We start from the raw sequence: 15,127 nt of genomic DNA, 5'->3' as shown, positions 1-15,127 counted from the left end.
ACTGTTCCTCCTGAATCCGAGGTTCTAAAAACCCCTTATGAAGAAAAACAAATCGAGGACCATGACGTCGCCCGGTGTGGCGCAGCCGGGGGCCCCACCCTGGAGCCAGCCCCGGGGTTGGGGCTCGTATGCGAGCGCCTGGTGGCCGGGCCTCCCCCCACGGGGTCCGGCCGGGCTCAGCCCGAAGGAGCACCTTGGGGCCGCCTTCCCGTGGGCTCACCACCTGCAGGAGGGGCCGTAAGGGGCCGGTGCTTAGAGGATCGGGCGGCAGTCGAAGGCGGGGGCCTCGACAACCCGATCCCTGGACACGGAAACTAGCTCTGGTTACCGACATTCTTCAAAATATCTTCTTTTGTGTTCAGCAGAAGAAATAAATTCATACAGGTTTGGAACAACTTTGGGGTGAATAAAAAATGACAGACGTTTAATTTTTGGGTGAACTATCCCTTCAAGAGTAAAATATGTATTTAAAATGAAGATACCAAAACTGATGTTCCACTAGAGCTGTAAGTTAGCAACATAACAATGCTTTGGCAAAAATGCATCTGCTACTCAAACGTAGTTGGATTACTTTGAATTATTGTTGGGTACGTGTTTTACAGTAGTGTAAACATGGCTGGACAAAGGAAAATCTCTCAAAAACAATAAATGCTCACAACGCTGGACCATTTTAGACGTCAGTCAGCGAACAAGATAAAAAAGTATTTAGCAAGAGATCAGGCCGCTCTTCTAGATCAGCGGGCTAAAATTAGACCTGGTCCATGAGGTTTAGACGCTGCCAACACTTTCGCCGTTTGTTGTTGTTATGTCTGCAACGGTTTACAGTCAAAGCTAAGGACCCCGTTCGATTAGCATAATGTCAGGAAAATGAAAAGCCATTGGTGACAACTAACTGGATTAAGGAATCTTGAATGAGGAGCTGCCCGGAGTGTAACCAACGGTGATGTGAGAAGGATTTCCCTTTGTCGGTCTGTGCCTGTGCTTTCCTGGCCTTCCAGCTAATCCTCAGCTATTCTCACCAACGACCTTGGGCTCATGCTAATCTGACCGTAGAGAGAGAGAGAGAGAGGGTGAGAGAGAGGGAGAAAGTCTACCTATCTTTAAACCTTTTTCAGAGGCTGATTCTGCTTGTGTTATGGGGAGTTTGGATGAAGAACAGCGTCTGTCTGATGGTAAGTTCCCAATTCCTATTTAGCTTTCATTTGCAAAAGTCATTGAATGGTGTTTTTGAAGTTGTTTTAGATGTCCATTTGGTCAAATGTTATATGTGCCCTTGTGTGCCTATAGCTATACAGTAGAGTTGATGTTGCCTCAGAGAACGTTGTATATCCATTGACTTGTGCATCACAAGGATGCAGCAGAGAAATGCAATGGTTTGCAAAAAAAGGAATGCTCCATCATGCAATCAAAACTTCAACTTTTAATGTTTGCTCTCTGACGTAAGCATCTACAGAGGCAGGATGTGTGTCCTTCAGAAACAGCTTTTGGACAATCTTCATAAAACTAATGATTTTAAGGGTACTGCCCCGACAGTTTTTGTACCTTTTTTTTTATACAGAAAAACTCATCATTATGATGATTCATATGTGATCCGATGATTCATGTGACTGAGCTTTAGTAATTATCTAAAAAAAAGATGTTCAATGAAACATGCATTGAATGTGATTGATAGCCCAAAATGTATATGTAATTGTTGCAAATATGCATATGCAAGTGATCATCATCATTTGCAATAGTTTAAAGAAGGGGAAAACACACACACACACACACACACACACACACACACACACACACACACACACACACACACACACACACACACACACACACATATATATATATATAGGTGTGTGTGTATATATAGCCTACAGTACATATGTATGTGTGTATATGTATGTATAATTTAAATATATATTTAAAAAACTAAGTAACATATCTCATGCACATTCGTGTTCAAATTAAAAGTAGTTCTTCATTTAAATTTGCGTGACGGTTTAATCCAAGCTCGTTGAATCTTATTTCAAGAGTAAATAAGCAGCTATTTCAGTCTGTTCCTTACACAAGAGACAAACGCAAACAAACTTCAGGTTCCTGTCTGTATTGTTCTGTCAGTGTCTCCTCATTGACTCATGTCTCCGTCTCTCTCAGCTTGCGGTTGCTCAGGTATGAACGGCCTCGTGTGCAGCAGTCATGCTCTGTGAGGAGTCTTCAGCTGGGCTCAAGGCTGCTCTGGATTCTCTAGATACGGAGACCTCCTCTGTGATCCCCGCACATGTGGGCATCTGGTGGGTCTGAGCCATTTATCCGAATACCCATTAGGCACTGGTGACGTAAATATGTGCAGTCATGAGTTCATATTCATCTGATGTCAGAAAGTCTCTCACCAAGGCTGCATTTATTTGATTAAAAAAAAAAATACAGTAACATTTTGATTATTTAATTATTTAAATTGTAAATTCCTGTATTATATTTTAATGTTTTAAAATTGATTTCTGTGGCATCAAAGCTGTTTTCAGCAGCCATTTCTCCATCTTCAGTGTCACATGATCCTTCAGATCCGTTTTTGTCGTTTGTGTGTGTGTGTGTGTGGAAACGTGATACATTTTTTCAGGATTCTTTGATTAATAGAAAGTTAAAAAGCATTAATTCCTTTAACTTATAATATTGTATATCTCACAGTTGAAACTTTATATCTCATTATATGCATATATCTATTATTTTTTAACTTTATCTCAATTAACTTTTTTTTTTTTTTTACTAAGATACAAACATGCTTCCATTCCAAAATAAAGTACAATAATAAATAATGATGAAATGATTTAAAAATAATGGTAACTTAAAGCAGGGCTATGCAGTTTTGGGAATTTCTTCGCTGTATTCTCGCTTTTGCTCGCAGGATTCTCTATAGAGCTCCCCTACAGCTTCGGAATAGATATTTGACAACACTGCAGAAAAACTCGTTGGCGACTCTCAGATACCAGAGGCTAGTAGATCAACGACATCAAAGCAGACGGGACATTCTTTACAACGTCTTCTTCATTCGGGTTCGAACAGAGTGAGGGAGCGCAATAATGACATCATTTTAGCAGATTTTTTTTTTGCCATAAAGCAATTCGTTACATCGCGAGTCCTGATATCACGCGATACTTTCTGACGTGCCGGCCCAAAGTTGCAAGGGTGTTTTTTCCGCTCACAGGCAATAGGGGGGTGCAAGACGACCACCATTCAACCCGAAATTCCAATGACTCCGAAGCTGTTCAGTTATCAAAATACTTGCTTATAATCCTTTCAACATCCATCTAAATTAATTGATTTGGCCAACTTAAAAATACTTCTTTCAAAAACATGAAAAAATGGTAATCACCCCAACCTTTTGAAGATAGTGTGTGTGTGTGCATGTGTAGGCCTATGTATGTATATAATTTAAATGTTTACAAAAAGAAAGAAATGAAAGTTTCATGCACATTCATGTTCATACTGACCCCAAAATTACGATATTGTAGCCAATATCTCACAGTTGAAATATATATATATATTCTTTTTTGACTCTATCCACAATTAACATCTTTAGTTATTTATTTATAACTATGGTGCAAACAGGCTTCCATACCAAACAAATAGTGTTAACATTATTTTTAACACATTTCAACAACCATCTACATCATGTGATTTGGCAAACTTATCTGGCTCATAAATATAAAATTTTAGTAGCCTGGATCCCTGTGTAATCTTCAGTCAATGTTTTCTGATGGATATCCTGGTCTCTCTTTTCAGTCTGAACGGCGAGGAGCCGTTCTGTCGTATCTGTCATGAAGGCAGCAGTGCGGGCGATCTGTTGTCACCCTGTGAGTGTGCCGGGTCTCTGGCGATGGTGCACCGTGTTTGTCTGGAGCACTGGCTCACGGCCTCCAGCACCAGCCACTGTGAGCTCTGCCACTTTCAGTTCTCCCTGGAGAGACTTCCTAAACCACTCACAGAGGTACAGGAAAATACTCCGCAGTATTCTCTCTAGTCCTCTATTTGCTTTAGAGGATTTGTAATGAGTCCAGACACTTAATGGCTTATACACTTTAAAGTCCCCCTGTAGTCAAACATTGTATCCCTTAAAACTCATCTTTGATAACCAAAATTACATATTTAAAGTTTTTTCACCCTTGCCTCAATTAATATACGTGGTTCTATGGATATGCAAATTAGCCCCGCCTCCACTCACACCAGCTCAGAGATCCACTCGTTGATGATCACACGTTGACGTGATTGGTTACAAGGTAGTTTGTGACGTCAGAAACACCAGCGGTTTAAAACCGTGTTGTTGAGACTGTCTTTGGTGACTTATGAATTTGCACGTGGTTTGTCTTAAAGCATTTTAAAAACATAAAAACATCACAGACAAATAAACAACGTTACAAACTTGATTATCACCATACACAGGTGGACTTTTAAAACATATTTTTGATTTTAGTAAACTAACCTTCGAAGGCACTTTCATAAAAGGTACTTAAATGTCCTAATTGAACAAAGGTCTAATCCTGGTTTAATCTAAGCCCTGTGTGTGAAACCGGGCCTAAACCTAATTGACTGTGTGTACTGTAAATTACATTAAAGCAGACGAAGATGATAGTGTAGAGGACCCAGGTTGATTATTCTAAAACTTGAAAAATGAACTATAAACATGAGCTTTACATGAAACAAAAGCCTAAACATGAGCTAAGAACTTGACTTGACTGATAACCTGATTTGTGGAACATGGAAACTGCAATACATACAAGACAACTAGACAGACAGACACAAGGGCTTAATTACATGATAGGGGGACATATGACAAGACAATTAGCTGTCCCAATTCAGAGGATGTGGACTTCAAAGGCCACGCTTTCGAAGGCCATGAAGGTCTAGCCTACGGAGGGTTGTACCGTTAATGACGTTTGTCCATATATTTATATTTGTCCATATAAACGCAGTCCATATATATATATATATATATATACACATACATGTATAGTCCCTTGTGATTTTTAATGCAAAATTATTTTAAAGTAGTTCCATTTGGTATAATTTTGTACGTTTAGCAGGTGGTGATACTGCATCTTGGATACTGCACCGACTATTTACTCCTCTATTTCTTCTAATTGTGTTGTTGGCTAACGTTGCTATGGAAACGCAGATATTGTCCGACCTCAGCTGATACATGATTCACTGCGGCGAGTCTGTCAATCTGCCCTCACAAATGACTTTATAGAGTTTATTTAGAGGCATAGAGAGATCTAAAACTGCAAATGGACATATGATAGCATACACTCTGCAATAGTCGCAAGGAATGTGTTTTAAGCAACATTATCATCAGCCTTCATTCTCATGGAGTCAGTCACTCTTGAGTCCTGAGTCGTGTCTCTGCTTCACTTTAAGGCACACACACAGCAGATATTGGCAGGTCTGCTTTACCTCGACATCTTTTAAACACTAATCCACTTAGCAGGAAAATGAGATTAGATGAGGAACGTATCCCTGTCGCTGCAGAGGCTGGACGGGGACATGCCGCTTTATTAATGTCCTTATCTCATGTTTGGGCTGGAGGACAGGAAGATGATACTAGTGTCCATGTGCATCACAACAAACCTCACATGCCCTATCAATGCTGTGCCTTGCACTAAAGTTAGAGAACAAGCAATATTATGACAGAAACAATTACAGATTATAACTGCATGATCATTAGACTACAACAATAAAACCATAATATTTATGAATAATAATGATCTATCTATCTATCTATCTATCTATCTATCTATCTATCTATCTATCTATCTATCTATCTATCTATCTATCTATCTGTCTATAGTTCTATCTATATATCTGTCTATAGTTCTATCTATCTATCTATCTATAGTTCTATCTATCTATCTATCTGTCTATAGTTCTATCTGTCTATAGTTCTATCTATCTATCTGTCTAGTTCTATCTATCTATATCTATCTATCTATCTATCTATCTATCTATCTATCTATCTATCTATCTATCTATCTATCTATCTATCTGTCTGTCTATAGTTACATCTCTGTCTATCTATCTATCTATCTATCTATCTATCTATCTATCTATCTATCTATCTATCTATCTATCTATCTATCTATCTATCTATCCTTATTTATTTATTTAAATAAGTAACATTACCTGCTCGAATTGCTGTACCTGCAATACCCTTCTAATCATCTGTTTTTTTTCATGGCTCCAGTGGTTCACTACACCGTCCATGCAGCACCAGAGGCGGACGCTGTGTGGGGACGCGATCTGTTTCCTGCTCATCACACCATTAGCCAGTCTGTCGGGATGGCTGTGTGTGCAGGGAGCCATGGATCTGTACTACAGCAACAGCATGGAGGCCCTCGGACTCATAGTTCTCACACTGACGCTCTTCACTATTTACCTCTTCTGGACTGTTGTAAGTTTACTTTTGTTTTCAGTCTAGCTAAATGAAAGCGCACAGATGCTGCATTCACGCCATGTCGTAATTACCAGACGACAACCCGCTGTGTTCTGCTTGGAGCTTTTTATGTCCTCGGAATTTTGCACTTCTACGGCAATCAACGGCAAAAAGAACCTGCAGAGGTCAAGTGGGAGTTTATAATCTTTAATTACCAGTTCTACGAGGACTTTGTCTTTACACGTCGGAATCTCGTAATTACAGTTATTTCAACATGGCGTAAACACACCTAGATTTTTTGTTTATTTGCTGTGTATGGAGCCCCTAAAGGGACGACATGGTGGTGGTAAACGAAAAAAAAATTTGATGGAAGGAAGGAGAAAACTAATTTCAAAACTTTTGCATTTGCTTGTAACACTTTGCGTCCCTCGAGAAACTTTGCATTCTCTCACAAAATTTTACCGTTCACACCTTCTCGCATGATAGGAAGGCACGATAGAATCTGGACTTTGGTGAACAAATCTGCAAAAGAGTAATACAAAAGTCAAATAATCTTCCTTTTTTACTGCAGGTATCCCTCCGTTACCACATTCACCTTGTCAGGACGTGGAATGAGACGAATCCCAGCGTCCGGCTGCAGATTCCCCGCCCTGTGAAGACACAGCAGAAACAAAAACATCTAACGATGCACTTCTTGTGCAAAAACAATAAAAAGGAGACCATGGTGTAATGCCGGCGGCAGCATCAGGAATAAAAAAGCCAGACACCCTGATTTCATGATGTCTTGATTTTGTGTGAAGCCCCGATTTAGAGTCACACTCAGATTCGGAGAGACATTCTGATTTGGGACTCACACACTTGAAGCGATGCCCTAATTTGAAGTGACACCATTTTGAGAGCGATTTGGAGTGATGCCCTGATATTGAGTGGCGTCCTTAATTTGGAGCAAAGTCCTGATCTGGAGAGACATTCAGATTTGAAGTGGTGTTTAACTTGTTTTCACTTGAGTTTTTAAATAATGGAAAACTCTGAAGAAGAAACTTTTCAGTCATGAAATGTCATCAAAACATTGGAAAAGAACATGCCTTCATAATTATTCCAGAGAACAATGGTGTTGAGCTGATAACGATTGAGCTATTTATACCTGCAGGTTATACTTTACAAGATTGTTTCATAATTATTCAGAAGAATATATATATCTAGGTGAACGTACAGTAAATAAGACAATCATACAGATATGCAGATCATTTCATTACTGTTTGCTTTATCATGGAAACACTGGAATTATATAGAAAAGTCGTCCTCCCTTGAAAACAGGAAAAATATTGAACATTTAACCATATTTTTATTACTTGATGAGCTAAATTGAAAAGACTAAAACAAATTTGCTTTAAAATCTTGTAACATTGTGTGCATTGTAAATGTCACATCAGAATATCCAACCCGATCTCATGAGAAAATTTAGACTATCGGTCAAAGGTTTGGGCTCAATTAGATTTTTTTCTTGAATTAATACTTTTATTTCAGAGGATGCATTCAATTTATCAAAAGTGACAGTGAAGACATTTAATATGCTGTAATGTTACAAAAGATTTCTGTTTCAAATAAATGCTTTTCCTTTTTATTTTCAGGATTCTTTGATGAAAGTTCAATGTATCACCATTTCTACAAAAATGCGAGACAGCACAACTGTTTTCAACATTAATAATAATACGTTTTTTTTTTTAGCAGCAAATCAGCATTTATAATGATTTTTTAAGGATCATGTGACACTGAAGACTGGAGTAATGATGAAAATTCTGCATAAATCATTGGAATACATTCAATTTTTTAATTCTAATAATTACACAATATTACTGATTTTATTGTATTTTTTACCAGATAAATGTCGCCCTGGTGAGCGTTGGAGACTTCTTTCAAAAACATAAAAAAATTCTTACTGATGCAGTTTTATTTTGTGTTAGCCTAATTCATTCATAATTCATCACCAGGTCGCCACAAGCCAAAATGTATCTTAATTCCTATGTGAAAGTGAGAAACTAGCAAATAAAACAAGTTTTACTTATTTTTATTTTTTTTCACTCTTACATTTTTCTATCTGCAGGTACAAATATCCTTGGGTGTTTTTTCCACTGAGATCTGAATCATTCAGAGACTTAGCTGGCTGCTCCATTTCAACCATTTCAATCCTGCCAGAATACAAATAACTGCGTACAGTGAGGTCAATTGGTCTGCAGTCAGAAAAAAGCAGTAACTGTTCTTCATGCTCTAAGATGATTTATAAACCATGAATATTCTTCAATGTTAGGTTAATGTGCAGAGCAAAGGACATGACAGGGGTAGCGAATGGGTATCAGTAAATCAAAATGCTAACTATGCTAGAAGCGTGCATCACTGCTATTGCAATCATTGTCCTATAATTGCATCATGTGCACAGTAACAGCTCAGAGTCTAGAGAAACACTTTTCTTTTTTTTAGGCACTTTAAGAAAAATATTCTGAATAGAAACAGCCAATGTTCGTCGACGGGCCAGCATGCAAAAAAAATTGCGTCTTTGGTGTTAATGACAAAAGCATCTGCAGTAAATAAATAATGTTTAAATACCTCCCATTGTTTCCTTGAAATAGGTGGTGCAGCTGTGAGCTCGAGTCATTCGTTATGTCTCTGGAAACCATTACCTTCGATAATTGCAGTGAACACAAAACCGCAATTGCCAAGAAGTGTCAACAGAGGGCGCTGATCAGGCGAAACCTGTGAATTACTATTATTTACACTAGCCTACTCCTAAATAACGTTCAAACTGTATTTCCCCCCCGCCCCGTAACAGTGGATGATATTCTATTTCTGGTGGATATTTGTGTTTTGTGTGCTTTATTGTTGTCTAATTTCACAAACCTCTGGATGTTGTGACTGTTTCAGGTGTAGAAAAGTGGTGAGAAATTTGAGGCTGAAGCGGCTGTAATGCTTTTTAAAATGTGAACCTAGTTTGAACCTAGAAGGTAAGTTAAACTTCATGCTTCAAATCAAAATGTGAAATGTTCGTGGCTTAGAATTCTTTCATAAAGAATTTTTAAATTCCCTGTGGAGAAAATGAAAGAAAAATAAACTTCTTTCTCATTATTATGACTTAGATTATTATTAAACCACTATCCAGCAATGCTGCTGTGTTCCTGTACTTTACCTCAACCAGCAGTAGCCTATTTTGGACACCCTCCGAATTCTGTCAAAGATGTCTGTGTGAACGATTCTTTAAAGTCAAATGTATGCAAATACTGCATATACAAATACAATGTTAAAGTGCAAATATATTTTATTCATAATTTTAGTAGGGACCGTGCAGCTGGGCGAGTGTGACACAACGCCCCCGTGTGGAGGATTAGGTAGTGTAAAACTAACCATCGAAATGTCTGAGTCCACACTCTCAAAATTCTGATTAAACCAGTAAATGAAAGCTTTGTTTTTTTAAATAATCTAGAATAAAGAAAAGTTATGCTGTAAAACAAATATGAAATATTTACGATCCTTCGGTACTTCCGGGTCAATAATTAAGTAGGCTAAATTAGCATAGTGACATTGATCATGTGACTCCATTGAAGCACAAGAATAATGCTCTTTGTATAATTAATCGTGCTGGAGAACATCGTAAGGTTCAAATTTCTCAAATTATTCAGCTTGATGGGACACATCAAATGTAGCCTAAGACTATAATCTGCAAATAATGTTTTTATTAGATGCATTTTCATACAGTAGTTGTCTCATATTTTGTATCCCACTGAGGCCTACATAAACATCATGCCAAAAAGATATTTATCATGTTCAAACATCATGTTAAGAGGTTTAACTAGATGTCAATATGATTTAGCTAGGAAATCTGTAATGTCGAACTAGTTTTGGAATAGCAGAATTGCTAAATAAATAAGGAAAAAGGAGAGAATGAAAACTGTTGCATGATTTTCTTCAACAGCAGGTGGAGATAAAAGTCCATGAGTCCACTGAAAGTAATCTGACTCTAATAACGATGATGACTGATTCCTTCTGTGCTCAGAAAGCAAACACATGGATGCATATTATCAGAGCCATAGAGAGAGATTCATTCATACATTCTCTCTATGGCTCTGCATATTATGTATCATACTTTTGCAGTTCAAACTCTAACATCTAAAATCTAGAATGCACATCCGTTGTATCAATTTGCCACAGCACATATTTAAATGTAACACTTGAACACTGCTATATCTGTGTAGAATAATAATGAACGTATACAAGAACTCACTAATAGACTGTTTAAAAGAATGAAAAGCTTTGCCCGTCTGCTTCAACTAGGAGCATATCAAAACCTCTCGCTGCCAAACGCTACTCTACACTTCATAATAAACAGATATGCTGAGCCCCAACAAGCTCTTTTGATCACTCGCAGGAGCATATAGAATGATAAAAGCTGACATGAAGTGCTGGGCTGCTCTCTGGAATTGATCCAAATAGTTTAATAATGCTGGGAAAGTAGGCTATTTGAACACTTCAAATGTCTAAGTGGCATTGCATTTGATCCAACCAAGATTCAATTTCAAACCAATTATTACTAGATTTTGTTTTTTTTGCTCAATGCCTTTTGGTCACCTAGTGTTTTGGGGATAACATTTTTTTAGAGAATCTTGTACCTTTTGGTTTGATATTTTGTTATCTAATGCAAGGACATCCAGATATTTTTAAGTGTAGCTTAAAGCAATAGTTCACCCAATAATTCTGTCAACATTTACTCACCTTCATGTTCTTCCAAACCTGCATGAGTTTCTTTCTTCTGTTGAACTAAAAATATATTTTGAAAGATTGTTGGTGTAAACTGTCTATATTATTATTATTATTAGTGCTGTCAAATCGATTATTGCGATTAATCGCATCTAACATAAAAGTTTGTTTACATAATGTATGCGTTTGCACATATAGGCCTAGGGGAGAGTGGGGTGATTTGTGCCAGGGGGTAAGTAGATCCACCCCTTGTTTTTGGAAAACCATAGAAGAAATTGGTCATGTGACCACATAATTTTATATATTATATATTATCTCGGTCTGTGTGTATATACAAACTTCAATGTTAGATGTGATTAATCGCAATTAATCGATTTGACAGCACTAATATATTTATTTTATACTGTATATATATTATATTTCTTCTGTTGAACTAAAAAAATATTAAAAAAAAATATTGGTAAACTGTCTGTGTGTGTATTGTGTTTGTGTTTACATAATATAGGCTGTGTGTGTATATTATACATTATATTTATATATCTCTCTGATTTTTTTTTTCCAACTATAGGTAAAGTTTCATTGATATGTTGCCGTATTTTCAAAACAAGGGAATTTCTAATAAATCTCAGATTGGAGCAAGTTGTCACATTTTCATTGGGGCAGTTTTATGTTTTAAATGTTGTATATTTATATAATTGGATAGACTACGTATTTATATAGCCTATAATTATATTATATTTGACTATTTATCCATTTTTTGAGGGGCAAAAAATAGGCACTTTAATTACAGGTTTCATCGCAACACCTCACCTCATGAAGTGTGACAACATGCCCCGGTATGGGGGGGGGGGGGGGGGGGGGGGAGGGAGCGTTCTAGTCGCGTCGCGTCCGGTATGGGACGCCTAGTGGACTATAAGCTCAGCACACGAACTTCTGTCAACTCAGTGTTCAGTACGCAGACGTGCGCTGAGGATATAGAAGAAACTCACAGTCATTCGACCAGCTTTCAGCGTTTATAACACCCGACTGACCGCTGCGTGACGGCCACACGACATTCAAGTGCGGCGCGCGCGTTTCATGGATTAAAATGTGAATCTATGAGTTACTTTGCAGCAAAGGTAAGAGCTGATCACATAAACGCACGTCTTTTCTTAGCTCTGCGTGACGAGTTTTTCTAGAATGATATCAGCTTGTCTGTTGCTTTTTATCTTCATGTTTTTAATATGAGTCATTTATTTATAAAGCAACTTTGATTTGTCTGCAGAATGAAGCTGTATATGTGCGTTTGGGCAGATCGTTCATCTCACACTGTTTGCAGCATCTCATATAGGCTATGCATTAATCTGATGATATAAAAGCTGTGTCATGTGAATATGGGTACATGAGACATTCACTGCTGCACATAAATGATGCACAGAAACCTATTGCACTGCATTCCTACTGCTGTTGCATTATGCATGGGGAATACCTGAGAAAGAGGCTGTTTTTTTTCCACTGTCAAAACCTTGTACCAGCCTAGAGAGGGTAATTAAGTCAATCAGGATACCCCTGCCTGGCACTTTCCATCTAGACTCAACAGTCTCCTCAGAGGTAAATAATCAAGCTTCATTCTTACATGATCTGTGTTTAAAGCGCATCTCTCTCTGTCTCTCTTCAGGCTGATATCTGATTGACATCATTCACCAGACAGCTCTGGAACAGGATTTTAAAGATGGAGTTCTGGGTTTTGCCCATATGTCAGATCAGCTTCATGTTGACACTGATGTCATCCACTGGTCAGGTATGATATAGGTCAAAAATGTTTTTTTTTGGTGAAGTTAGTTATTGCTCACCTGAATACGATCAATCAGATTTTCTCTACACTATTATTAGCTGCTGTATTTTAATCATCTACAGCACTGGCTTTACAGTTATATTTCTTAGTTCATTTTATAATCGAACACTACTGTGACATTACAGCAAGCAAGGCTGGGTTATTACTGTGATGTTGCGATGTTTAAACTCATTTGACCTCTTTAATGTGCTATTATTGACACATATAGTATGGATTACACGTTTTTACGTTGGCTAAACATCATAATGGTGACATCACGTTATCCAAGCGCAAGGGTTAATGGGCGTTCGGCCATTTTTGAAACCTACAATGTAGCCTGATCTGATCAATTGTAATTTGTTGTCCTCCGGCAGAAAATTAGGTTGATATTGCAGTAAAAGTTTGAATTTTGTGTTTTATTGTAACAAACTACTGTAAAAGAACTGGCTATAGGGAAGAGTGCATGAACATTTGAACGTGTACAGATATGTTTTTGATATTTGTATTTGTATAATGAGTGTATAATTATAATCGTGCACCCATGCATAGAAATCACACCTTATATTAATTGGACACAATGTTTATTTATAGTGCTTGCTTTTATAATACACATTGTTTCAAAGCGAAAATGATCCTCCAAAATATTTGATAAACGTATTACAGTATGTATTTTTAGTCTATATCTCACATTTTGTGTTTTATTAGCAGTTTTACGGATTTAGAGTTAGTTTAGTGAGTTTTAGTGACCAATCCATTTCATATTTGACCACTTTGAGATTGCCAGCATTTTCATATACTGTAGTTTCTGAATAGTAATGGTTATGAAAAGTAAATGTAGCAATTTTATACATTTTAATGTGTACTGAAGTATGAGGTCTGCGAGATGTTTTTAAAGAAGTCTCTTGTGCACCAAGGCTGCATTTATTTGATATAAAATACAGCTATAAATACATTTATTTAACAAAACAGTAATATTGTAAAATATTAGTACATTTTAATTTCAATTTCAATTTTACAGATTAAAATACAGATTTTAATTGTTCAAATGTTTTCCTGTGATTCATTGCTCTAGTCTTCAGTGTCACATGATCCTTCAGAAATCATTCTAATATGCTGATTTGCTGCTCAAGAAACATTTCTTATTATTATCAATGCTGAAAACCGTTCTGCTGCTTAATATTTTGTGGAAACCGTGTTACTTTTTCAGTATTCTCTAATGAATAGAAAGTTCAGAAGAACAGCGTTTTATTTATTATTTAAATTATAAAAATGTAATAGTCTATACTATCACTTTTGATCAATTTAAAGCATCCTTTCTGGCTAAAATGATTAATTTCTTTAAAAATCTAACTGACCCCATACTTTTAAATAGTACTGTATCTGTCATTTAAATTGAATTGCTTGATATCACATCTGCGTCAGCCATTAAAATGCCCATATAGATTTTGTAGTTTGAGAGGGAACATTGAATACTTGCTTCCCAGTTCAACTTGCTATTATATTCACAGACCAACTCAAATATTCCAGTCAAATGTCTCCGCGAGAGACAAGCTCCTCCAGCCTCTCAAGTCAAATTATAGCCACAGACTGCATCTCAGGTCTGGAGGGAATCGTTGAATCTTGCCTTCTTTTTTCGTGTTAGAAACAGGTTATAAATAGAGTGCTGGTGTGGATGTTAATGGAAGAGCTGGCATGAACGTGGACGCCAGCCTAATCCATCGCAATAGTGCCACTCGATAACAGCCATTTACACCGCAGACCTGCCACCTAAAGTGGCCGAATCTCTTTGTCCAACGCTCCGGTACATGAATAACGACAGCTGAAACCCTAGTCCTTCCTTTGTGGGAGACTGCCGTGGCTGAATGAAATGTAAGTGGGAAGGCGGAGGAGAGAGCAGGTAGCAGGTAGCGTTGTGGCATTAGTGAAGCAATGCACTCTGGGATAGAGTTACAGCCGGCCACATCGAGCACCTTTTCCATGCACGCACCGTTTGGCTAGTGTCATTCATTCCCTAGTTCGTACTTTTGCGCCATTTTCACCACGTCAGAATTGATCATTTGCATTCTGAGTGAAGCAGGTGATTGGAGTCATCCGTCTAGGAGGGAACAGGTCTAAACAGAGTCTAAATTGACATTTGATATGCATTTATC

At 37.5% G+C, this 15,127-nt stretch overlaps 2 protein-coding genes and 1 long non-coding RNA gene across 3 annotated transcripts in view; 2 read left to right on the top strand and 1 right to left on the bottom strand.

The window, feature by feature from the left end:
• The first annotated feature begins 756 nt into the window (after window positions 1-756).
• Window positions 757-9,538, top strand: LOC307012102 (E3 ubiquitin-protein ligase MARCHF3). The gene is made up of 5 exons (XM_079638377.1): window positions 757-1,172; window positions 2,149-2,285; window positions 3,775-3,979; window positions 6,230-6,436; window positions 6,990-9,538. The coding sequence occupies exons 2-5, from the start codon at window positions 2,191-2,193 to the stop codon at window positions 7,146-7,148; spliced, it is 666 nt and encodes a 221-aa protein (XP_079494503.1). The 5' UTR covers window positions 757-1,172; window positions 2,149-2,190; the 3' UTR covers window positions 7,149-9,538.
• Window positions 6,833-9,108, bottom strand: LOC307012110. The gene is made up of 3 exons (XR_013800562.1): window positions 9,023-9,108; window positions 7,014-7,068; window positions 6,833-6,940 (listed from the first exon to the last, which is right to left on the bottom strand). It is a non-coding gene; the product is annotated as an uncharacterized lncRNA (long non-coding RNA).
• Window positions 9,539-12,107: 2,569 nt separating the features above from the next.
• Window positions 12,108-15,127, top strand: part of adamtsl3 (ADAMTS-like 3) — a 153,545-nt gene continuing 150,525 nt past the window's right edge. Inside the window, exons 1-2 of the mRNA XM_079638219.1 lie at window positions 12,108-12,282; window positions 12,822-12,944. Coding sequence (XP_079494345.1) covers window positions 12,876-12,944 — 69 coding nt within the window. The 5' untranslated portion in view covers window positions 12,108-12,282; window positions 12,822-12,875. The remainder of the gene's footprint in view (window positions 12,283-12,821; window positions 12,945-15,127) is intronic.

The sequence above is a fragment of the Phoxinus phoxinus genome (genome assembly GCF_949152265.1).
Source record: "Phoxinus phoxinus genome assembly, chromosome: 2".
Taxonomy (NCBI): domain Eukaryota; kingdom Metazoa; phylum Chordata; class Actinopteri; order Cypriniformes; family Leuciscidae; genus Phoxinus; species Phoxinus phoxinus.
The sequence above is the reverse complement of the archived record's forward strand: the minus strand, read 5'-3'. Positions and strand labels throughout refer to the sequence as shown.